We start from the raw sequence: 24,925 nt of genomic DNA, 5'->3' as shown, positions 1-24,925 counted from the left end.
TTTATGAAGCAGTTCTTTGAAATGGAGGAATGTAATTTTCTAAGAACTAAACTTAGCTTTGTATCTTGAGTAACATTGTAGATGTAACTAGCTGAATAGCAATAGTTTTTTAGAAATACAACAGTAACAATTATTTGTCAGCAGTCAAAGTAATCTCTTTGCTGGATAATATGTTTTCTAAGTTAGATCCTTTAATGGCATATGTTCACAGTCTGAAATACTGTTTTGCTGAGGAGAAACATTGGACAGGTTAAGTAGATACCTTTTCTGTTACTCTGTGTGTGTTCTGATGAAGGTCTAAATGTATCTGCGTGATCTGGCGAGCCTTGCCCTTGTCCATAGTGCTAAATTCACATATATTGTTAAGAGAACTCCAGGTTCAGCCATGCAATTCCTCATAAAGCCTGCAAAAGGATTTAATTTTCTTTAGGTAAAGATGGGTTAAACTGTAGATAGAGTTATTAGCTTTGCTTGTTTTGCAGAGGTCTCTGCTCATTTGCCTTCTGTGTTGTATGCTAGGGAAAATGGATGGCTGTCATTCACTTCAGCATCACATGTGGAGAAATATAACCAGAGCAGATCTCTGAAGAAAAATGCTTTAACTCTGGTTCCTGCAGGTAGCTGTGAAGGAAGCTTAAGGTAGGCTTTAAGAGCAATCTAAAGCATTGCTTTTTATTAGGAGGATGTTGCATTTCTCCATCTGTCTATCCTTTCCTAAGCTTGAATGTTTATGCAAAAATGTGAGAAAAAGATTCCATCTGCTGTACTTTGTCTCTGCTGTTTTTATTTGGCATAAATAATTAGAGAGAAAATAAATGAGAATTCCCTTTCATTGTAATTTTGTTAAATTTTTATAAGAAGGGAAGATGGATCAAGTACTAAAATAAACCTGATGCAGTCAGACAAATTCAAATGTCTTGCACAGTTTCATAATGAATTATGTGCTCAAATCATATAAACAATGCCTCCTCTGCTCATTGAAAAGTTGCTTTCTTTTTTACTTGGATTGGTTAGAAAGTCTTAAGAAATTTTAGATGGCAACTATTTGTGGTGTATTGGATAAGTTTTACCAACAGTGCAGTAACAGATTCTGATAAAAATCCTGTCCTAAGCACCTACATGCTTACCAGCACTCGGTGGGCAAGAAAAATGAGCAGGAGAATGGAAGGTGAAAACAGGAAATACTGAATATATAAAACTTATTGTCTGGGGCGTATGGTAGAAAAGATTAAGAAATTAGAGAGGTATCAGGGCTAAGATTGAGACCCTGAACAGATAGTGCATTTTAGGTTGTAGGAGCCTGAGGAATTTACACTGCAGACTTTGATTGCTAGCTAGATGATGGCCTTGATGCTCAGTGTAAACATAACTTTGTGTTGTCATGTTGTGGGTTGCACTGGAGGTGGATATTACACCTGAGAAATAAGGCTGGCCTGGGCAAAAGTGAGTGTTACAGGAAAGAGGAGATGCTAGCAGTACCATTATTGCATTGCAGCTGTGCCATTGTGCTGTTAATTTGCAAATTCATCAATCTTAGCAGTCAGAGGTCTGCTTGATTCTTGAATGAGTCTGCTGTTTAAAAATGTGAATTGGAAGTTTCCCTTAATTCACGCTAGAATTTTGACCTCATTTTAGCAAATTCTTGGTGGATAAGTATTCTAAAGAACAAACAGTTTTAAAATACATTTACTTTTCCACTAACATGAATGTATCTGAGGCTGTAATAATGCTGCAATGTTCTAGTCTGTTGTAACTGTCTTAGACAGTTACATTCATATTCATTTCCATGGCAGTTGATGTTGTGAGATGACTTCCATTTAAACTGTTTTTTAACACTGTTTAAAACTTCCTGCAAATGAAAGCTATTAGAGGTGAGCTAGACAAAGCATATGAAAAAGTATATGGTATAGCATAAAAAAATAGGCATTCAGATTTTTGTATGCTGCTGATAAGTGTATCAGTCTTAAGCTGTGCCAAGGGAAATATAGGTTGGATATTAGGAAAAAGTTTTTCACGGAAAGAGTGATAAAGTTCTGGAATGGCCTGCACGAGGAGGTGGTGGAGTCACCATCCCTGGATGTGTTTAAAAAAAGACTGGATGTGGCACTTGGTGCCATGGTTTAGTTGAGATGTTAGGGCATGGGTTGGACTTGATGATCTTGAAGGCCTCTTCCAACCTAGTCATTCTGTGATTCTGTGATGTGTGTGTATATATTTATTTATTTATTTATTTTAGAAAACAGTTTTTTGATGTGGAGATCCTAAAGGGGTTTAATAGATTTCCAGCTAGTGAGAATATATTTTTATTTCCTTTATCAAGTCAGAGAATGCTGGCTCTTAGAGTAGTCATTACAGTAGTGTAGAATATGGGTTCCAGGGTCGTCATGATGTTCTGAATACTGGCAGCAGAACAGACATGTTTCTTCATCCCTCTTCTTTGGTTTCCCTGTCCATGGCATGGCAGTGATGATAATTTGTGTTACAAATACTAAGCTTTCTGCTGAGCAAATAAGCCATGAATTAGTTGTCCGGGATGGGTCAGTGAAGGTGCTGTGGTGAATTCTGACCTGTTAGGACACATGCATAAGAGTTGCATAAGCTTCTTAAATTGTTGGAAAAAATACTCTGGGATTTAGTAAGTCTTCCTTGCTGCTGAGAGTTGGATTACCTATAAGAGCTATTCCCACAAATTTAAATCAGCGCTATACCAGAATTCCTGCAGTTTGTTGACACAACAAGAGGGTGTGGATAAGTGAAAGAGTGCAAATTAATACAAATCCTTCAGTAGAGTTGGCAGTTGGTTAGTACTGAGGCTTTGGGTATTCACACAGCTCTAGAAATTGACAACTGAAATTCACAGAAACATTTACTTTTTGTCCCATCTTTTATGGAAGAATTCAGGTTAAGTGACTTTATCTAGTGGAGGCCTCCCAGCTGTCTGTCTGCAGATGAGTATATATTCTAGTCTCTGGCTAAAAGGAAGTTTGATGATATTAGAAAAGTTTTTCTAATGGGTTAGGCATGTGCTGAGAACACAGATCTGCACTTTCAGTCTATTTAGCATAAGAATGAAGTCAGTGGCTGACATCAGTTAACATGAGTTTGATCCCTGGCTTAATGTATAATGTGCTGTATTATTTGCCTATTGCAGATTGAGGCAAGGAAGAACTGTTTTTTCATGTTACTAAAGGACTCAGACTCTAGCAGTTCATAACACAGCACCTAACTAACTATTCGAAGTATTCTGTGGATTTCTGAAATTCCATTTTTTTGGAGGATAGTTGTTCTTTCAGAAACCTCCTAAACTCTAGCATGTGCTTGTACTTCTTTCTTATCTGGCTGCTTTTGGTGATGCTTGGTTGGAGCATGCAGTATTTGGAAAGGATTGTATTGGTGACTAGTCCCACCTTCTTTCTGCTGGCTCTTGAGATTGGTATTGTCTAATTGTATACATATTAGACTTTTTGGATGGTGATGAAAGGCATTTCTTTGGTTACTATAATTGTAGTCAGCCTGTACACAGCTCATGCTTTTGAACAGTGGCTTAATTTTGTTTTACTGCATTTCATATTTGGTATTCTAGAGTAATCACTTTCTTTTGTCTTTCAATTATCATCTTACTGTGGGCCTGCCCCAAATTACTCCTAATCTTTACTTCTAGCAGAATCTACTAAGCACCTTTTGATTCCTTTGTCCAGGGAAAAAGGGTAAGGAAGACTCAAAACAGCATTTGATCTTGAATTTTTGTCAAATAGGTTATTCTTTATTTCTGTTTGAGAGATAATTTCTTCAACATGACATATCTCCTTCCTTACCTCTAATCACTAAAAAAAGTTAAAGGAGCTGGCCTCATTCAAAGTCTAATTTCATATCCTGTGTTGTGCAGTTCTTTACCTTCTAATTATAGTATGTTAACAAATATGGTTCTCTTCACACTGTGTTATTTGTAGTGTTAAGAAAGAAAAGCTGAAACTGAGACTAGATAATTGTTTCATAAATCCAGGTAGCTTCTTTTTAATATATTTCATGCTATTACATAGGATTTTAACTAGTAAACTGTAATTATGATTCAACAAGGGGTGTCTAGGATAATATTTGGCAAGCACTGCAGAGCCCTGGTTTTAATCTCTCTTTGACTTTTCACTTTAGATGGCAAGGATTTATTTGAAATGAGTCTGTTTTGCATACCAGATTTCACCATTCAAAACTAAAGCCTTTTCTGTAGTGTGTCTGCTCTGCCTGGTCCAGAACTACTCAAAAAGCCCCAATACAGAGTTCATTTATTAATGAGTGAGAGAAGTTAGTATGGAACTATCTTTCTGAAGGCCAAATATGTTCCTTTCAGCATTTTTCCTATAACAAGTTTATAAAGTTTAAATTTTTCAACTACTGAAAGTAAGTAAAATATTATTTCAGTTGATACAGCTATCATATTAAAGACTGTATAAGATAGTAAAACACGATTCTGCTGTCCTGTGCAAAGTTGATTTATGGTTATACACAACAAAGCATTAAGCAAAACTGGCCAGCAAGGTACTGGCACTGGCTAAGGAAAGATTTTGTTCAGAAGATACTTAAAAATGTAGGCATGCAATTATATTTTCCAATTTCAGATGAGACAGTGGCGCAGATGTTTTCTTGTTTATAGCTTGTAAACTGTGCTATTGTTGTATCTTTTAAAGATACTCACTCTGAGTATAGCTTCTTAAGAGAATTGCTAAGAGCAAGCAGGAGCTGTCCTTGAAAATTTCTTGGAAAGTTTATTTGCCACAAGATAAAATTACAAATTGATGCAAACCATACATACCTTACCATTGCAAATTTCCACCTTCTCCTGTCCTGTTTCTTGCATACAAAGATAACTTTGGTTTTTAATATCCTACACAGACTTTGTTTTTTACTGATCTGTACTCTTTCTCTAGCCAGTTAGTATTAACTTGGAAAATTTCTGGCTCTGTATTCCAGCTCCAGTTGATTTGAAATTCTACAAGCTTGGAAGAGACTTCTGCTTTTGGAAGTCAAGCTTCCTTGAATATAGAGGTACATCATAGATCTTCATGATCTGATTTTTAATGAAATACTCTGTTGTATACATTATGTCAATAGTATTTTTTGGTTTTTTCTTATGTTTTTTTACTACTGTTTTGGTGGCAAAAGAATGTAGCCTGATGAAACAGAAAATTTGATATAGACACATTTTGGTAAAAATATATGCATCTTAATGTTTGTAGTAGGTTTCAATTTACTATGCATGCTTTTTGTTTTAGAGTTTCAGTCGTGGGATGCTTTCAGATAAGGTTTTTGAGGTAAAATTCCTCTTTGGACAGTAGGTAGAATGCAAAGGAAATAGAAATGGGAATTGGTTACTGTCATAGGGACATTGTTCCTGTGACAGGTTACTTTTTAGTGAACTTGACATTTTCAAACTCTTTTCCCCACCTCTGTGCTCCATTTTTTATTTCATGGGTACACATACAATTCTCAAGCCACAGTTAGTAAATTTCTGTCGTAATAATTTTAATTTAGCATTTTGATTTGTTGGCCAAAACTTGTGCTGACTGTGTAAGCAAAACAAAAGGATCCCCAGGCTTAAGATATAACAAGGGATTTAAGCATTTACGTGTTTTCAAAAAAGGTAGTAGTGCTTTGGCCATGCTATGTTTGCTCAAGCATGAAGGACAGAGGTCCTTTTAGTATGTTTTTAATTAAAAGATTATTTCTGATCAAAAACCTCGACAATAACTGCTGCGTAGCAAGTCGCTACGGTTAGTTCTGTTACAGTGTGCAGGAAAGGGTATGTCATAGTTGTTTGAGTGACAGAGTTTAAACAATATAGGAAGAGACAGAATTTTAGAACCCTTTCCCTTGCTGAGGCATTTGTACTGATGTATCATATATAAACCAAAAGAACTTCCTATCTGATGAGGAAATAAAACCTTAACTAGAAATACCTCTGAATATGTTAATCACATCCCACATACAGCTGGGGTTTAGAAGAAAGGCTGGGTTAGTATGATGGGCTTTCCAGCCCTTATCTAGCATTTGCCAGATTTCTGATACTGTAACCATCTCTTTATGGGTTAAAAATTTGTAGCAGCACCACCAATGTTATGATGGTGACAGTCTGTGTGCAGCTTGTTGGGGCAGGCAGGCAGTGTGCCCTGTGCCTAGGCTTTTTAGTGACTCTTAATTCTGCCATGCCAAAAGTGCATGGGCAGAAGACAAAGGTTTCTATGACGTGCTTCTGGCACTTCAAGGTTCGGGGTTATTTTGTGAAGGCACCTGAAAATAGTATTCTATTGCTCAGTTTAAGGTTTCATTTAAAAGGCAAACCTATACTATATGTACTTGGAGTAGTCTGAAAGTTCTTGTCTGCAGTAATGACATCCCTTCTCAGTATGCCTCCATAATGGATGTGTTCATTCCAAATGAATTCCACAGCTACAGTTCTCTGGGCATAAACTTGAGAAATAAATAGTCTGGATAACAGGAAAGACTTGTCTTGTTCTTGTTAGCCCTTACATAACGTAAGGGCTATACATAACGTATTCTAACATTGATATTTTTGTTGTGTTTCAAAAATCTTAATTTTTCAGTAGAAAAAAATAAATTTAAAGTTGAAGTCCAGAAAATATAGGGATATTTATTTTTCCTTCATAAATACAAATACATAGTAATGCCTACAGTGTAAAGGGCATACTTCTATTCAAATCAACAGAGTGACTGTGATGATTACCATTTAAGAAAAAAAAAGGAGCAAATATTAAGTGTTGTTTTGATGGCTGATGTAATGATGGTGAAACTAGTTTTGTGTCCCTAGTTTCTTGCTGTACCTTTTTTTTTTAAATGTACTAGATTTTTTTCCCAGATGGGCAGAGAGTTACATAGTTCTCTGTTTAGACTGCTGTTTGATGGTGGAGGGTAGTGAGTTCTTGCTAATTTTATAGACCCTTTATACTTCATATGGACTTCATATGTTGTGACATGGACTCTAGCATGTAGATTGACAGAAAGTAATCAAGTGCATATTAATGCTATAAGTTTACCCTCCTTTTCTTTGTAGCACAATGGCTGAAAAATCAGTGAAACCAGCAAAACGATTATCCTCAGAATCAAACTCCCATGAAGGAGCTACGGCAGGAGAAATAAGTGCTCTGGAAGAGGCCTTTAGAAAATTTGCTGTCCATGGTGATACAAGAGCCACAGGAAAAGAAATGCATGGGAAGAACTGGTCAAAGCTATGTAAGGACTGCCATATCATAGATGGGAAGAATGTGACAACCACAGATGTTGACATCATCTTCAGTAAAATCAAGTAAGTTCATTTTAGCCATAATTTCATTGTCTTCCTGCTCCCCACCCCCCACCCCCCAGTGTTTTGTAGATACCATCTAAATTTATCGTCTGTTGCTTCTGATGTTGTGGGACGCTGTTTGACAAAATCAATCTCTTTCTCGTTCCTTTACAAAATTTTCTTGCTTGGTCTGAAGATACAGCTTTCAGCTTCTGACCTGCTATCTTAAATTGCCTTCAGTTTCACAGGTGTTATACTATACAAAGACTATGATGTGATCAGGATAAATGCAGGCTATTCCAATAAACTGGTCTGCAGTAAGTGCTGTCAGTATTTCCTGAAAGATATCTGAATAAAGTCAGGATGTCAGGATGATCTTGCCAAAGCTTGGCATCAGAGGATGGAGGCTAAGGTGGGATGTGTACTAAAAGTCAGTATTCTAACAGCAATCATGATGTCCAGCACAGCACCATCTCAGGTTTGAAGTGTAGGGCCATGCCAGACTGATGGTGACCCTTGGCTATGATGAACTAGGGTTGTCTTGGTTGTCTAATCTTATTTTTGTGACTGGAGCTTTTGTGAAACTTTCTCCCCAGTTGAAAACCTGGGCAGACTTAGTCAGAAACTTATCAAATCTAAGAGAAGATATTAAAGGAAATATGTTAACAAGGAATTAATCTGTTACGGCATGTTCTGTATGAAGTCCCAAATAATTTTTTTGGTTTTGCTTTATGTGTAGAATTGGATTCTTTTCACCTTTTGTATTCTCCTGGCATCTGATATGATAATCTTGTCTTTTCTGCTTTTTATTACTACACTAACTGTTTAAATTGTCTCACACATCATTGTGTTGAGGGACATGCTTTTTATAGGGGTCCCTTAATTGTACTTGTAGCCTGTAGGAACACTTACTTGGCTTGTGCACTCAACTGTTGTGATGTAATGCTGGGAGAACATGCAAACTGCATTACTTACAAGGTAGTTGGAAAATCTTGCTACAAGTGCTGACCGTTTAGACTGCATCAAACTGGAGAAAGGCAGAGAAGAAAAGACCTTTAATCTTGAAAGTTGTCTGTTTAACTGATATAGTTAGAATGACCTTACTTATTTGATTGATTTCTTTCTTTGTTTCTTTTCTCCTTGGGGAATCTTATCTAGATAACTGAAAACACTACATATGCAAACTCCCACCCTCTTGTCCTTTCATCAGTCCCTACTTGAATGAAGTTAGGTATACTATTAGAGAGATGGCTTATTTGAAATGGATGTTTAGGCTGTAGGGTTTTGTTTCTTTCTTGATCTATGATAATTTTCAAATTTTCTTTGGCTTTCATCAGCTTAACATTTTGTTTTATTATTTCCTGTAGATAAATATAATCTTAGTGCTTCTTTCTCATATCATTTTCTGGGCTCTTTAGTGACAAGATGACCCCATGATATGGCATAAACAGATGTACAGCCTTAGCAGATATAAAGAAGTATCAGGTTTGGTGACTGTTGGGGAAGAAGGAATCCCATCCTGTTGAGCAAGAGTAAATTGTAAGGTGACAGGTACCTGAGCTTCCCGGGGAATGTTAGCAAATCCCCTTGCTGCTGTTGAATGCTCCCAGCTCAGCTTGGGGTTTCTTGTCTTTGTCTCTTGAGGGGGAGAGCTAGCTCAGCAGTTTCTCAGACCTTGCTCCTGTGACTGCTATTAAGTGTTGTCATTTCTCTTGGAAGAGGCATACCATCTTTTCCTCTATCCAGTTATCCTGGTTTAACCTCAGCCAGCAGCCAAGCCGCATGCAGCTGCTTGCTCACTCCCCCACCAGCAGCACTAAGGAGAGAATTTAGAGTAAAAGCTGGAAAACTCATTGGTGAGATAAAGACAGTTTAATAGGAAATGCAAAAGCCATGTGCACAAGCAAAACAAAACAAGGAATCGATTCACTGCTTCCTGTGGGCAGGCAGGTGTTCAGCCATCCCCAGGAGAGCAGGGCCCCATCACATGTAACAAGTTGGGAATACAAACACCATCACTCCAAATATCCCTTCTCTTCTTCCTTCCACTTTATATACTGACCATGATGTCATGTGGTCTGGAATGTCCCTCTGGTCAGTTGGGGTCACCTGTCCTGGCTGGGTCTCCTTCCAACCTCCCAAGCATCCCCACATTCATTGCCAGCGTGGCAGTATGGAAAGCAGAAAAGGCCTTGGCTTTTCTGGATGTGCCGAAGTCCTGCTCAGCAATAACAAAAATATCGCTAAATTATCAACCCTATGCTCAGCACAAATCTAAAATACAGCCCCATACCAGCCACTGTGAAGAAAATGACCTCTACCCTAGCCAAAACCAGCACTCCAGTATTTAATAGCTTAGTAGATAACTGCATCAAATGCAAAAGTATCTTAGTTTTAATTGTTGAATTTTTGTTAATTCCTCAAGCTGTACCTATACTTATATATTTTATATATTCTTCTCTTTTAAAATTATTTTATTTTTAAATTATATTGCTTAAGTGGCATATGGGAGCTGAGATTTGCTGTCTTTATTAGGAAGGTCTATATTTATTAAATGTATACTTTCAGTAGGTACCTTTCCACATTTTCTTAACTGTTGGGCTTTTGTGGATTTTTTACATTTTTATTCTTGAGTGTCAGCAATTCTTTTTAGTCTAGATCACATTTATTTCACATATAATATTTTAGGTTTAAGTTATAAAAAGGGAAGATGTAATGGCTGTAGGAACTCAAGTGTCAGTAATATGCTTTAACTTATGAGGGCTAAGCATAAGCTGGGTATACAGGATTTCTTGAGCATGTTCAGACAGCTATTTTTCGTTGCTTTCTCTTTTACTTCACATTTAACCCTAAGCTTAAGGAAAATGATAGATTTGGTACCTAATCAAAGCAGGCATACTCACATAAGAAACTCACACTAATTTTTATTTTACAAACAGCTTTTTTCCAGCAGAGCTCTGTGTTTTTTTGACAAACCAAGTTTTTCCCCATCTATGTTAAATGTAAAACCTTAACCACTATAGAAGAAACTCCAACTCCCTCTAAAAAAGCAAAGTGCAGCTTCTATGCCTCAATAAGAATTCTCCTTATGGTTACCAGAAGGCTTTTTGCATCACTCTTGGTTTTGGGCTCTTGAGCTAAAGTGTGTCTCACAAGATTAGCCTCAGCCTGGGATTCTTATGATCAGCCAAAGTGATGGTTTGGTGGGATGGGGCTGGTGGATTTTAGCAGTTGTAGGCTAGCCAGGGAACACAACAAACATTAAAAAAAAAATGTTTACCATACCCAACTACAATTGCCATCTAGCTTGTGTTAGAACTTCCAAACATATTTTCTGTTGGTTCTGTTACTGGGAAGCCACTGTACCTAGCAGGGTTGTTTTCTAGCAAGCTATACTTAGAGTTTATGACAATGGCACATGTTGTTCAGACACTAGAAAATAATTAATCTAATATAAATGTTCTTTGGATTTATGAGTTACTGTGTATAAAGCCCACATTTGTTGTCTTGCTAACTTTCCCTGGCTTAATTTATTATTCTAGTAGATACTGGCAAAATAGGTAGGAACTAAACATTGCTGATAGGGTCAAATAACAAGGCAAATTAATAAGAGATATGTTTACCTATAAGCTACTGAAATATAATGTACCTATAAGCTACTGAAATATAATGTTTTATTCGCCTATTGGCAACTTGCTCTGCTCCAGGAGAGGTTTTACCTCAGAAGGAATGAACATTTTTGTAGACTTAACACACCCTCTTCACCTTTGCCAAACCAAGTGAACAAAACTTCAGAAGTTTTAAATAGTCTGTGATACTTCTTGAAAGCTGGGACCTATGTGTCTGTCTTTCAGAGATTAGTTCATTTGAAGTTAAGTTTAATGTTCTTATAAAGGTTGAAGAAATTCTATTGAACCTTTGTTACAAATAAGAAAATAAGTGTAGAATGCATGAGAATGTCAGGTCAGACTGAAATGTAGTTTGTCTGTTTATCTTGCGTAAAAGGTCTACTGAAGGCCTTCATGTGAGCACAACATTTATATGTATTTGAGGATAAGAAGAAGGAATAGTCTAATGCAAAGTATCCACAGTAATAGACATGAAAGAATTATTGCTAGAATTGCATTATTTGGTAAGAAAATATGTAAACTGGGTGATTTCTCCACTGCCCCACCCCAAATATTTTTGTGTAACAGTAATTTGTAGGGTCCCACAAGTCCTTCCAACTTAGTGGATTGTAATACAAGTTTATGTTTGTTAAAATTGTTAGCTCAGAAAATACAAGAAATGAAGCAGCAAAGAATTTTGCAATGGAATTACTTGAAATGGAAAGCTGAAGCTCACATATGAGAGTAGACACATGTATGAATATTTATTATTTGAGCAGAGTTAAAACACTCACATTTATGCCAAATCTTTGGATTGCATTAATGCAGTTGGAATAGTCTGCAGTTTCTCTAAGTAGTCTGCAGTTCTTTTCTTATTTTTTAGGTTATACAGCATACAATAAAGCCATCTCTTATAATGTCATTAAGTTTCCATGAATCCTGTACTTGGAAGAGCAAAAGAAATTGTGAAGATTGAATGACAGAAGTTCTACCATATCTTACAGGATGAAATCTGTTAAAAAATGCAGCAAAGCCAACAGAAGTGTACATAACTGTAAATGTAATTATGCAGTAAGCTTTCTTTTTTCTAGTTTCATGGTCAACATTTTCTTCATGTGTTCTTTGCACTACATAAAACAGTAACACCATTTGCAGGGTAAATTTTAATTTCAAAGCTAGCCTAAAGTTACTTGCTTAAAGTTATGTAAAAATCCCTTCTGCTAACTGGTACCAGGAAAACCTTTTCTCTGTAAATGGCAAAGGAAGCAACCTCTTCTCAGAAATAAATGGCTTATGGGTTTGTTAAAAAAAAAAAAGCCTGAAAATACTTCCTAGGAAGTGATTTTTTAACTGGTCCATAAATTCAGTGCCATACTTAAAGACAAAGAATAAGTTACAGTCATATTCTATAGGAAAGGAAGTTTTCGTAAATTACTGTAGCTGAAGTATTTGTGACAGGACCAACACTAGTGCTCTGACTTTTTTTGTTACGATAATATCTTCGATTTCCCTGTAGCTCAGATTTCTGCTAAAATGCAGGAGTTTAGTATAAATATCTTAGTCATATTAGATCATTCAAAGCATTAATTTTTCCCATACTCTCTGAACCTTATATAGACATCTTTTTTTTATATATTTTTAAATGAAAAGCGATAATGCAATCTGGGCCCACTGAATTTAGAGACATACAATATTCAGGCATGCAATAGTATTTGAAGATTTGTTTAAGTATTTGAAGTATTTGAAGATGGATGTTTTTCATGACGGTGGGAATTCCATGGGCATCTTTTCAGTCACTGAAACACTTGCCTGCTTTCGTAAAAAATTTCTTCATTAACTGTTTCTTTTCTGGTACTCTTCTGAAGTTCTAAAAGTTTGTAGCCTGTGTGTCATGTATTTTGCTTCCAGAGTGCAAGTAGGGATTTAGTCAGTCTTGTTGCCTTGGAGAAAGCAAGGTCATTGGTGACAGAGGAGAAGGGCACTGAAGAGTTCTGCATTTGGTATGAAAAGCAACATGTGGCTGCATTCTTCTTACTCCAGCTAGATGGTGAGACACAACAGTCTAAGAACTTGAGGATTTTTGTATTAAGGAAAGCAGAACACCCAAGAATAATAGATGCTACTGAGCTTTTACCAGCATTCTGGCATGTTGCCTTAGGAATTTAAATTTCTTTGTTTATTGAGGGTCAACAACTGCTCTGGGAAGTTTGATATGTTAGCTATGCTGTACACATACTCCACATGTTGTATGTTGTTAACATGGTCATAGTAATAGCCCCTATATAAATATCTCTGCTCTTATTTTAGAAGTGTTACCACTCAGCACTGCAAGAATATGGTTTAAGCACTGCCATAAAAATGCTAACTCTATGATATTATTAGATAGAAAAATAAAAATATTTCTGTTTACACTGGCATGTTACTATGGTTGCAGGCAGGCCTGGGTGACGTCAGCTCTTGGATCCATTGTGAGCATTTATTTAGGTAGCCATCTCCATGGAAACATTTGTTTGTTTTGATGTTACTATGTGTTAAATTTTAAACAAATTTTTGTGGTTCTATACTGGATTGTTATTGAAGATTAGTTAAGCTACAGAAACTTTGTAAATACACCTTACTCCCTGCCCTCTAAAATATTCTTGGTAAAAGATTAAGTGGAAGCATAACTGTCTTCTGAAATGCCATTAGTAGTTCCTGATATTGCTTTGACATGTTTTATTGTTGCTGAGGAAGCCATGTATTCTAAAGCCCAGAAAACTCTCTTCCATCTTTTTGAGAAAGGAATGTTTTGTTCCCATGGAGAATCTTCACATCACACTTTATTGTGCCCTGACTTTTGAGCAGACTCACCCATGCACTGTCCTCACCGTCTTGCACACTTGGCTGTTTAGCCTAATTCCCACAGCCTGGATCAATCACGTCTCTGCAAGAATGCTTCCACCTGAGAACAACTGGGCCATAATGCAGCAATAGTTCACCGTGGCTGCAAGACTTGAAATGGGCAATGTTTGCTCTGAGAAGCTGGCAAGAAAACTCTTGGCAAGAACGAGTATGTGCTTTCCCCATTTGTCAACTGTAATATATTTGCTGTCTTTTCTTTATATTGAATAAGTATGATGCTTCTTGCTTTCTTTTTGTATTTGAAAGGACTAGTACTTTGACACCTGAGCTCATTCAAATCAAATACCTATCCATGAGGTTTCTCTGAAGTAAATAGTCTTTAATGGAGATTTTTACTGAAGCCTCTTTTAAATTTTTCAAGAATTTAAATAAGTATGAAGTGGTCTTTATATATAAATGAAGTACCTAGGTATTGCAAGCTGTGTTTTACATCCCTACTGGAGACATTCTTTTGATAGTGACATAGAAAAGGATTTTTGTAGTCCTACTTTATGCATGAAGTAGGCATAACAGTTAATTTTTGTACTTTAGTATGCCTGCATCACGAAATAAGTTTTAAGTGACTGTAGAACAATATGCAGAGCAAAATCTTTTCTGGTAAGTCTCAGGCAAATTGTGAAGTAGGTAGAAATTTTTAGGTAGAAATGTAGGTAAGTTTCAACAGAAAGTGTTCTTTTTTGCCACATCTACATTGTAATTGAAATTAAGATCCAATTGCCTTTTTTGCCTAAAGAGCCAAATGTAATGCTGCCATTAGCACTTTATCCTTCAAAAAGCTTTTCATTTAAAAAAACAAAGGAGGTCTTCTCCCTCTCCTGCCAAGAGGCATAAATTCTTAAAGTAAAACTATGATAGCATATGAGAAGGAAGATGGTTTTAAATTCACTTGCTGTAACACAGGCGTGTTTTATGCATGTATAATGGGTAAATTTTATACCTGTAATGATGTTTGCTGATTAGGATTTTAAAAACACCATTTTGCAGGACATCACATGAAAACCTATAGATATGGTGGTGAGTGATTAATTTCCCAGCTGATATGGAATGCTGCATGATGTCATACACAGTACTGTATATAGCAGCTTGCTTGGTATTTGCCACACTTTGTGGCCTATTCCATGTGTGTGCTACACAAACTTCTACTGGCTTAGAGTAGAAGTCAGTTGTTTTGTTTTTAGTGTTTTTTTTTGCAAGTCAGTCTGTTGCACCATATTTTAAAACTACCTGTTTTTCATTTATAAAAGCAGCTATTTGAAATCTGCCTTAGTTTTACTGACTAAATAAACTAAGTAATAGGCAAGTATTTTCCAGATTTTTAAATATCATTTTTGATTTCATGGATTGAAGTGGAAGATGATTAAGATGCAGAGGACAAGGCAGCCTTGTCTGTGGCAACCAGGTGATTGTAAAGTTTAAGATCCTGAGGGGAATGATCAAGATTAACAACAGAATTACAAACCTGAACTTCAGAAGGGCAGATCTTGGCCTCTGCATTTTCTCTCTGAAAACTGCCCTGGAGAGTAGAGGTGTCCAGAAGAGCTGCTTGATCTTCATGGCAGCTTCATCAGAGCACAAGAACATTTCATTCCCATGTGCAGGAAGTCAGGCAAGCATGGCAATGGGGTAGCAAGAGTAAATGTGGAGTTTCTGACTGGGCTGGACCATGAGAAGGAGGTACACAAGAGACGGAAGCAGGGAGAGGCTTTGTGAGAGGAATTAATCCCATGCATGAAGAAACAAAGTGACCAAAGTTGAAGTTCAGGCCAATCAGCATAACCTCAGTACCTGGGGAGGTTATGAAGTAAATCCTTTTGGAAGTCCTTTCTTAAAACACAAAAGACAAGAAGGTGATTTGGAGCAACCAGCATGGATTTTCTTAGGACCAGTTATGCCTGATTGACCTCATTGCTTTCTCTGATGAAATGACTGACACTGTGGGTAAAGGGGTGTAGTTGGTATACATTGATTAAGGCAAGGACTTGACTCCAGTCACATCATCACCAAATTGGTGAGGTATGGGCTGGAGAGTTGGCCAGCAGTCTAGGGGGCAGCTCTGGAGGTGGTGATGGTGTCAGTGTCGTAGTTTAAGAACCCCAGCTAGAATATAAACCCCATGTAGCCACTCTGTTTCTACCACCAGTGGGATGAGGAAGATAATCAGAAGGATAAGAGTGAGAAAACTCATGGGTTGAGTAAAAACAGTTCAATAGGATAAGCAAAAATCACTCTCACAACTAAAGCAAACTAAGGAAGTCATTTACCCCATCCCATGGGCAGGCAGGTATTCAGCCATCCCCCAAAAAGTAGGGCTCCATCATGCAGAATAGTGAATTTGAAAGATGATCACTCTGAATATCCCCCACTTCCCAATGCTTGTATGCTGAGCATGTTGTCATATGATATGGAATATACCATGGGTCAGCTGGGGTCAGCTGTCCTGACTGTATCCCTTCCCAAATCCTTGCATACCCCCAGCCTTCTCGCTGAAGGAGCAGCAGGAGAAGCAGAAAAGGCCCTGAAGCTGTTTCAGTGCTACTCAGCAATAACAAAAACATCTCTATATTATCGACACTGTTTTCAGCACAAATCCAACACACCGCTTCATACTAGTCACTCTGAAGAAAATTTACTCCAGCCAAAACCAGCACAGACGGGACACTTCTGAAGGTGAGGTGACAGTAGTCCTTGCAGTGAGTTTGAGTTGTGTCAGCAAGGAAGGGTAGCTACATACTGGGCTGCATGAGCCAGTGTGTGGTCAGCAGGTCTGGGGAGGTGATCCTTACATTCAGTTTGGACTTGTAAGACTGTATTGGAGTGCTGTGCCCAGTCTGGGGCTCCCCTGTGCAGGAAATAGATTGATTGATAAACTGGAAGAGGCCTGGTGCAGGGCCACCAAGATGGTCAGGGGCCTGGCTGTGGTACATGGTGACATGTGGAATAAATAAAAGTTTCTTTGTGCTCCTGTATAGGCAGTAGAAATTAACTTCTTGTTCTGAAGTTGGACTGGAAATTTTATAGGGAGAAAATGTGTGTGTATGGATCTAATTTACTCTTCAAACTAGATGTGACCTAGAAATCCTTCATCTCAGAAAGAGGTTTAATATATTATACATGTTACAATTAGATATATTCAATCTGCCTATGTGTGTAAAACTACTTTAAAAATTTAGATATAGTCTGCTTGGGATGTGATGTTTGTAAATGGAAGTGTGCTCCATCTGACGTGGTGTTTATCATTCTTCAACCTTTTTGTTTATCTGTCCTTAAAAAAACAACAGTGGCTTGACTTGGAAGAGCCTAATTGATGTATTCTTTCCATTACCGAGATGTTTAGGAGGACTTATTTGTAACTGTATTGAAGCAAGTCTCATTAAAGACTGGACATTAAATCCTCACCAGGATTAGTTAAAATGGTGTTACTTTCTGGCATTATTGAAGTGGAGGTGCTTATTGTTTTCTTTGGTGTGGGTGTGCCCGTGCACGCGCCTAAACCAAAGGAACACGAATGAAATCCAAGTTTTATCTGAAGCTTGATCTCTGTTTCTGACTTTCTGCAGACTTCTAATGCATGTACATGTATTCCCATGAATTTAAAAACAAAGTAAATACAATTTTGGTATGGAGTTCTGCTACAACGCCCCCCACACCCCAAAAGAGGGTAGACTTTCTCTTTGATTGTTTTTTACCTGTTACAGTAATTTTTTTCTTATTTTTACAAAGGTGGTGGATATTACCAGCAGATTGAAAATTTTCAAAACCTTGCTGAGACTATGAATGTTGGTGCCGATTCTGCGGGCTCCCAGAGCTTTTTAATTGCATAAAGAAATCTCCATGGCAACTTTTTCTAGGAGGATGTCCTGTTAGATAGTGAAGTTTTATGGCTGAAGGAGCAAATGTAGGAAAGCATTCCGTTTCAGCGAGGAAAGCTGGCTGCAGCTGACAGTGTAGCCAGAAGTACTGTGGCTAAGGTGTTGCACCCTTCTGGTGAGGAGTAAGAAGAGCAGCTCACCAACTGCCTGTCACCAGTGTTTGTGGCAGTGCAGGCACTCCCAGCACTGATTGCTGGAGAGCCACAGTCAGTTCCTTGGGCAGGCAGGGACTGTTTCTGTACTATCTGGACATTTGTAATTCAGGAAGGAAAACCAACCAGACAATCCTACTGCAGCGTTTTGCATCATTAAGTTTCTGCCTAAGCTGTGGAGCAGCTTTAAATCTTTGTCAGCGGTGGCAAGCGGTGGAAAATACCTTGAGGCAAAGTTGTTTCAGTTGAGCCAAGAATTCATTGTGAAAGCGAGGGCACTCAGTGTCTGTTTGGAATGTGTGATATTCCTGAAGTCCAGTAGGTTTTCTCGGTGTTTTTCCTTCCCAGGAATTGGTTGCGGAGAGCCTTTTGGGAATGGTGCCATGCTGTGTGCAGAGCTGCCCAGCACAAAGTTCCCGCAAGCTTGCCAGGGGCTGTGGTGCTGCAGGAGTGAGCCCTGTGCAGCTTCAGGAGTGTGGTGCTACACTGCCCTGCTCATGGAGCCCTTTGCACTGTGCTGGGTGCAAAGCTTTTGTGACATTTGCTTGGGTTTTGAACTGTGAGCTTTGAGGAAGGGATGGTAATGTGTGCTGACAGAAAATGAGGAACGCTGCCTTGGCAGCACTGAAATGTCTTTCCTTTTCTTTGCCTCTACTTTCTTCTGGAGGGAGAACTCCTGCAAGTGTGGGAAATCTTCCAGTCTCACACTGTCACCTTATTTGCATGACTGTGGCTTCACTAGTTTCATGTAATGCTTCTAGCCTTTTGACACAAGAGTTGATTTTATGCGGTCCTTTGAGTCCATAAAATTCACACAGTCTTCCTGCTGCAAACAAGCCAAGCCAGTGCAGCTGCAGAGCTTTCAGTTAATATATTTTTCCTTGGCAAACTGCTATATACTTCTGTACTGCAGTAGACAAAATGCATGTTCTTGACTTTTGTGCTCTCATTTCCTTTTTACCGTAGTTCATTTCAGTTTCTTAAGGGTTGATATTGCATTTCTGGAACTAGTTCAAATTATTGAAAATAATGAAATGGATTGTGTTGCTTGCTCTGTAAACTGGTCCTTGATTCATCAGTTATCTTGAGGTAGCAGGCAAAAAGTTTGCAGAGTTGCCTTTCTTGAGAAAGGGCAAGGGAGGAATGTGGCATTTGTTAAGGTTTCCAGAGTTTAAAGACAACAGCTTTCACTTCCTGTCTTTGGTATGAGAGCTGCTTCAGACAGAAGTTGGACTATTGGTAATATGGAATTTGGATGAGATGTTGGATTGTTTTGTGTTTTTTTTTACTTACCTGCAGTGTGGTCAGTCCCTGGAATAAGTTGTCTATGGAGTCTGTGGGACTTTGGAGGTGTTCAGGACTTGACTGGAGAAGTTTCTATGTAAGCCTCTTTGAGCCTTGCTGTGAGCAGGGCCTTATACTAGATAAAGACTCATATTCAAAGGTTCTTTCCAACCTAAATTGTTCTGTGACTTAGTAATTTTAAGTTTTGATAATATTTAGGGACAGATAATCCCCCACTCTTTCCAGGCTTGACCAACCACAGTGGTGAAAACCTCTCATGTGTCTAGTTGGAATTTCATATCTTCCAAATCATGCCCATTATTGTTTACTTCTGAACTGCCTCTGTTGAGGACAGGAATAAGATTTGTCTCTCCCTTTTTAATTCTGAGTCTTTATAAACACATTCCTGTCATCTTTTCCATGTATGTCACATGCTCCAAGCCCCTTGTTATCTTAGCAGCACTTCTTTGTAGACACTAAGACAAAATGAGGAAAAATACTGTATTTCTAAGAAAAAATGCACAAAAAAAGAATAAACTGAATTTGAAACACTAAATGATTATGTTAGTGTACTGTCAATATGATGTTTTTAATGGTGTGAAGATGAAACTGATAGCTTTTATATCATTATAATTTTATACAAGAGAAGTTGTTTTTCTTGCAGTTAACAGGTAACACAGTGATACTGTAACACAATAGTAGTTCATTACAGCACAACTGAAAAATTTATGTGAGAAGACAAAATGTGTCTCTGCTTATTGTCTAGAATCTATCTCCGTTATACAGAATCTCCAGATATACTCATTACAATTCCCAGTGCAGTACCAATTAACCCTGGATTTAGCTGCTTTGTCATAATGGAGGTGTTTGTTACTCTCTGTGGGGGGTGGTGTTTGTTAAACTTCTGAATGGAACCGACTATGCTGAGAATGGAGGGTTTATCTGACCCAGACTAGTGTGAGAGTAATAGAAGAAGCTACTGACTAGAGGATCATAGAGTAGAGGGTTGGGCAGTTCTTACTCATCATCATATGCAGTCTGTATTTCACAGAAAAGTGTTAGGTGTTTGCTTCTGCTAGAATAAGCCTCTGTGGTATGGGCTGCTTAAAAAGTGAAGACTGCAGTATTTACCATCAGCTCTCCCATCGCTTTCTGTGCACGGCAGCTACGGTTGCTGCATGCTTAAGATAGTTTGTGTTACTAGGGAAATACAAGGAGTCCTATTTTGATAGTCCTTTATGGGCTGTATCCCTGTGTTGCAATTTGAAACAGGTAGTAAGTAATGTTTCTTCCAAATTTAGGCTGTTTACATTTTCTTCCTGTCATGGATGCTGTATGGAAATAGGTGCCTGGGGCATTTGTAATCCATCAGCCATCACCAGATCAGCATCCATCAAACTGTTTGCATTTGGCATGGTGCCAACAGAAGGTTTTGTAGGTTTCTAAACAGTATGCATTGATTAGTGTTTTCAGCTCTAAGAGAGGATTTCTAGGGAGGATGTTTTATTTGATTTTTTTGGCATCTTTTGAATTTTCAGCAAAAAAATTTAATAGGTGAGCTGGTATTCCTGAAAGAGCCTATAAATAGGAAAAATCAGAAAAAGGGAGTACTTTGGCATTTATCAGTTCTGTCTTTTTTTTAGTCTAAAGAGCTTTATAGGTTGGGAGATAGGTTTCGAGTCTAACAGAACAATATAAGAAGGTACAGAAAGGTAGTTATAGTAAAAGAAAATATGTACCTCACACGATAGCCACTCTGTTAGGTGATTATCCTGTGTATATCCAGAAATAAAGAATTTTTATTCTAGATGTCAGATGAAAATGGTGGTGAACTAACTGAGATTTGAGTTCAGGACATTTTTAATGCTAATTGTTAGAGATGATGGAGTGGTGTGAATGCAAATCTAAAATGAAGGACGATAATCTGATTAAATGTTTTTTTGTTCCCAGTATGTCCTGGTACTAATTTAAAAAGAACAATGAAGAATATTCAATTTAGTAGATCCTTTAGAGAGCCAGTGCATTTGCCATGTGTTTCAGCAGTTCATCCTTTATTAAAAAAACATAAATAGCATGATTTTTTCCCAAGACTTCATAGTAAAATCAAATATAAATTATTTCTTTACCTTTACAGAAAAGCTGGAGCTGTGCTGTCCTCTTCCAGACAGTTTTCTTTTCTTTCATCACTTCACCTCAGCTGAGAGTAATGGGAGAGATTTACATTCTGCTCAAGTGCATGTCATAGCTGGGAAATCTGTTGAACTAAAATGCACAGAACTAGTTTGATCCTGTTTTTTTTTTTTTCCAAGACAACAGGCTGTTGCCTATTGGGACTCCTCTAACCAGATGGAGAAAGCTATAGAGATGGTACTTGGCAGTTAAATAAGCTGCTTGGTTTTCCTGCTTCTGTACTGAATAGGATGAACTCTGTGTGCTTAACATTCTAGTTTTGAGTCTGACTTGCAAATCCAGGTGACTGCAGCTTCAGTCAACATTGGTCATTCTGAACAACTTTGACAATTCCTTTCCTGATGTAGTTTTGTGTTCTTTGCCCAAGAATACACTGTCTCATGCATGCTTGGAATATTGTTCCTTCTATTTCCCTTTTAGATTTTACACTGTGTCACCCAGTCATTGGCTTCCTTGTCTTTGAGTACTAATCTGTGAAAGCCATAGCCCAGATGGACAGTGAAGTGATGGTAACCTGAGGTAAACAGCAGAGGTATATAAGAGCAATCAGACTTAAGGACTACCCATAGAGAGCAGGACTTCTTTAATGTTAGGGGCATTAACTTGATGTTATTTGACATGACATTTGCTCTTTTTGGAAATTTTTCAACTCCATTTGTCAAAACTTTGAGATAAAGAAGATGACACATATTTTCTGGAGACAGTTACCCAAATAACTTAGGCCAAGTGATGATTAGATTTGTATATGTGCTTGCCCCAGGTGTGATCTCCTAATCTTGGAAGAAGTAATTTGCTGAAGAGCACAGCTTCTGCAACATACACAGTTATTTTTAAAGGGGTTACAGTATTGACTAACCTCTCAACAGCATTGTTAATTGCCATATGCTGTTGTGTTTAGAAAAGGAAACATATAGATTGTACCTGGTTTGCATGTACTCAGAAGATTTCTGGCCAGAATTTTTGCTTGTCATCTTTGTTGAGCTCCATTTGAAAATATGGATGTTTTTTGAGCTTTGAAATGTGAGAGGATTTGGCTTCTAATGCCTCTGAAGGGGTGGACACCCTATAAGTACTGCAGGTTAGAAAGACATAAAGACTTAGTAGTTTTTGTAGCTGTAATCTCAGAGCTTTGTTTGTGTAGGTACAGGGTACTCTGTATGTGTAGGATAAGATGTTCAGGAGTGTGTAAAGCTTGCTTTTATTGTGTTCTACCCTGTCAAACTTTGTTAAGTAATTGAAGGAGAGCATTTGCCTGAAACATTTGCTGTTGAATTTCTGCTGGTTTTGCTGTCCTTACTATGAGACATTAAAATAACCATAAATACATCTGTTGAGAACTTAAGCTAGTTTAAATTGACTACTTCAATAAACATTCCTAATGTAGAGGTTCTGTAATAAAAAAGACCAACGTCTAAACCTGCAAAGATGTTTGTCAGTTGTGTGTTTTGGGAGATTTCAGAGTAGACCTGCATAGGCTGGTACATGCAACATAAAACAGAGCTGAACTGTGTATATATACATGGCATTGTGTTAATCTATTGGTTTTGTACCATCCTATTTTCTTGCAAGAGCCAGTTTGCTTTGTGCTTTATAGGTTGCGAGGATATCCTTGACTTGCTTATGAATAGCATCTACCCTATTGGCAGTGGTGATAGAGGGTGAGACCCCTATATGTTGAGTTAGATCCCATGGAAATTCATCGATGATCTACATTCAGAAGATTTTATACCACAAATAAGTTAGTATACACCTGGAAAGTAAGATAGTTTTCTGACATGCACTGGGATAAGAGCACAGAAGTCTAATACTAATTGCACCATTTCCAATTCCACAAGTCCACTATTTAGAAAACTTGCCCTTCTATACAAAATATTGTGGGAATAGATACACTGAATATTCTTGCACCAACATGTCAGTGGATGACAGTTTGGAGCAATACTTTGTTGCTTCTGCTGGTGAAATCAGAGGCTTTGAAGAAAACAGTTTCAGAATCGAGATAGTAATACAAGAAAAATGGACGTGAAGCTTCATTTTCTGAATGTAAGTAACTGAGAGCTGCTGGAAATTGCTAGTGTAAGAATGTACTAATTTGTGTTTGTAGATGAAACTACCCTTTTGTACAAAGCAGAAATCAAGAGAGCAGCAAATCCTACCCAGCATTGGCTCAATACCTTCCTTCAGTAGGTGTTGGTCTAAATAAGTCACAGATTTCCAAAAGAGGATATGCTTGCTCTTTTATAGTCTCCTCTCTGCTTTCACAATTTATTCCAGCATCTTGGAGTCTTCCCAATTGTTCCTGATCATTTTGGTTTGCAACTATGGGGTTGCAACTGTGTGGGTTGCAATTTCCCTTTTGCATGTTTTGAATAGAGAAGTGCGATGTAAATGACGGAATATCTGTATTGGTATCAACTGTCATAATTTTCTGCCTTTCTTTTGGATTGGTTTCAGTTGCACGAGTTAGCACTGTAAAGACTGATATACTGATCTTTAATCCAGGGGAGGTGCTAGATCCCCATAGAGAATTTGGTCACTCTCTGTTTATAGCTTTCACAAAGTGCCAAGACATTATTGGCATTGACTGTTCTGCAGATTCTATGGCACAACTGAGAGTTCCATTTGGAAAATGTGTTCTCTGCTCTGGACACAGAGAGAGAGGATCAGTCTCTCTCACCCAAGGAGTCAAAATGGCTTCTTTTTGAAGCTGGAGGTAGCTTTATTGTATCTACTTGTTTGGCAGGCTTTCTCTTTCTCTGTAGTTGGGGTTTTTTTTTGTGAGGAGATGGATAAAGCTCTGTGCTTTTCCTATGTTGAATTATTTTGGTCTCTGAGCTCACAGACATGCCTTAATTACTTGTGAGGTATACTGGGGCTTCATACAATTGTTCTTGGTTATGATTAGCAGGGGGATTTTCATTCAGATTGAGGGTTGCATTGTCAATTGCAACAACCTTCTGCTGAGATGAAAAGTGCCTAGAGATTGCTTTTGAGGTATATGAAGTAAATGGTCAGATGCATTAGCTATTTTTTCCCTAAGCTAAGGTAGATATCTATTTCCACAAGTTATGGTAAAGATAAAGGCATAGCAGAAGAACTAATTAAAGAATATTCTCTGCATTGGCAGTAGCAGACAAATGGGTTTGGCTTGTGGATCTGTAGTGGAAATGAGATGCTCTCATGTATAAGTGTTACAGGGGCTTTGCGGCTCTATAATTTAGCCTTACCATTTCCCATCTGCACTTTTTAAAAATAGTATTGCTGTCTTCAAATGCTCTCCTACTCTCATTTATAAACTGTTTGAGAGACTGTTTTGGCCAGAGTCTACCTATTCTGTCTTGCATTTTGTTTTGTAAAATGAGAATGTTGCCAAGGCAGACAATTCCATCTCTAATTGCTGTTTCATAAGAAATGAAGATAAGAGTGACATGGGGAGCAGAGCATCATTGTGGATGTTGTCATTTTAACATAGAGTGAGATCTCCTTTGCAAGGAGACATAGAATGGGAAATTCTCCAAGGTTGGGGATTGTATATTTAGAGCTTTGCTGTCACCATCCATTTTTCCCTTTCATATGGGAAGTCAATCATTCAGTCGGGGAGAAATATGAAGTTTCTTCATTATTTCTATT

General features: G+C 37.8%; 1 protein-coding gene across 4 annotated transcripts in view; it reads left to right on the top strand.

The window, feature by feature from the left end:
- Positions 1–24,925, top strand: part of TPPP (tubulin polymerization promoting protein) — an 84,876-nt gene that overhangs the window by 12,454 nt on the left and 47,497 nt on the right. For all 4 annotated transcript variants that reach the window (XR_011002552.1, XM_068200516.1, XM_068200492.1 and 1 more), the window contains exon 2: positions 7,064–7,315. Coding sequence is in view for 3 of the 4 variants with exons in the window: in XM_068200516.1 (XP_068056617.1) it covers positions 7,068–7,315 (248 nt within the window). In the remaining variant the exon portion in view is untranslated. The remainder of the gene's footprint in view (positions 1–7,063; positions 7,316–24,925) is intronic.

The sequence above is a fragment of the Anomalospiza imberbis genome, chromosome 1 (genome assembly GCF_031753505.1).
Source record: "Anomalospiza imberbis isolate Cuckoo-Finch-1a 21T00152 chromosome 1, ASM3175350v1, whole genome shotgun sequence".
Lineage (NCBI taxonomy): Eukaryota > Metazoa > Chordata > Aves > Passeriformes > Viduidae > Anomalospiza > Anomalospiza imberbis.
The sequence above is the reverse complement of the archived record's forward strand: the minus strand, read 5'-3'. Positions and strand labels throughout refer to the sequence as shown.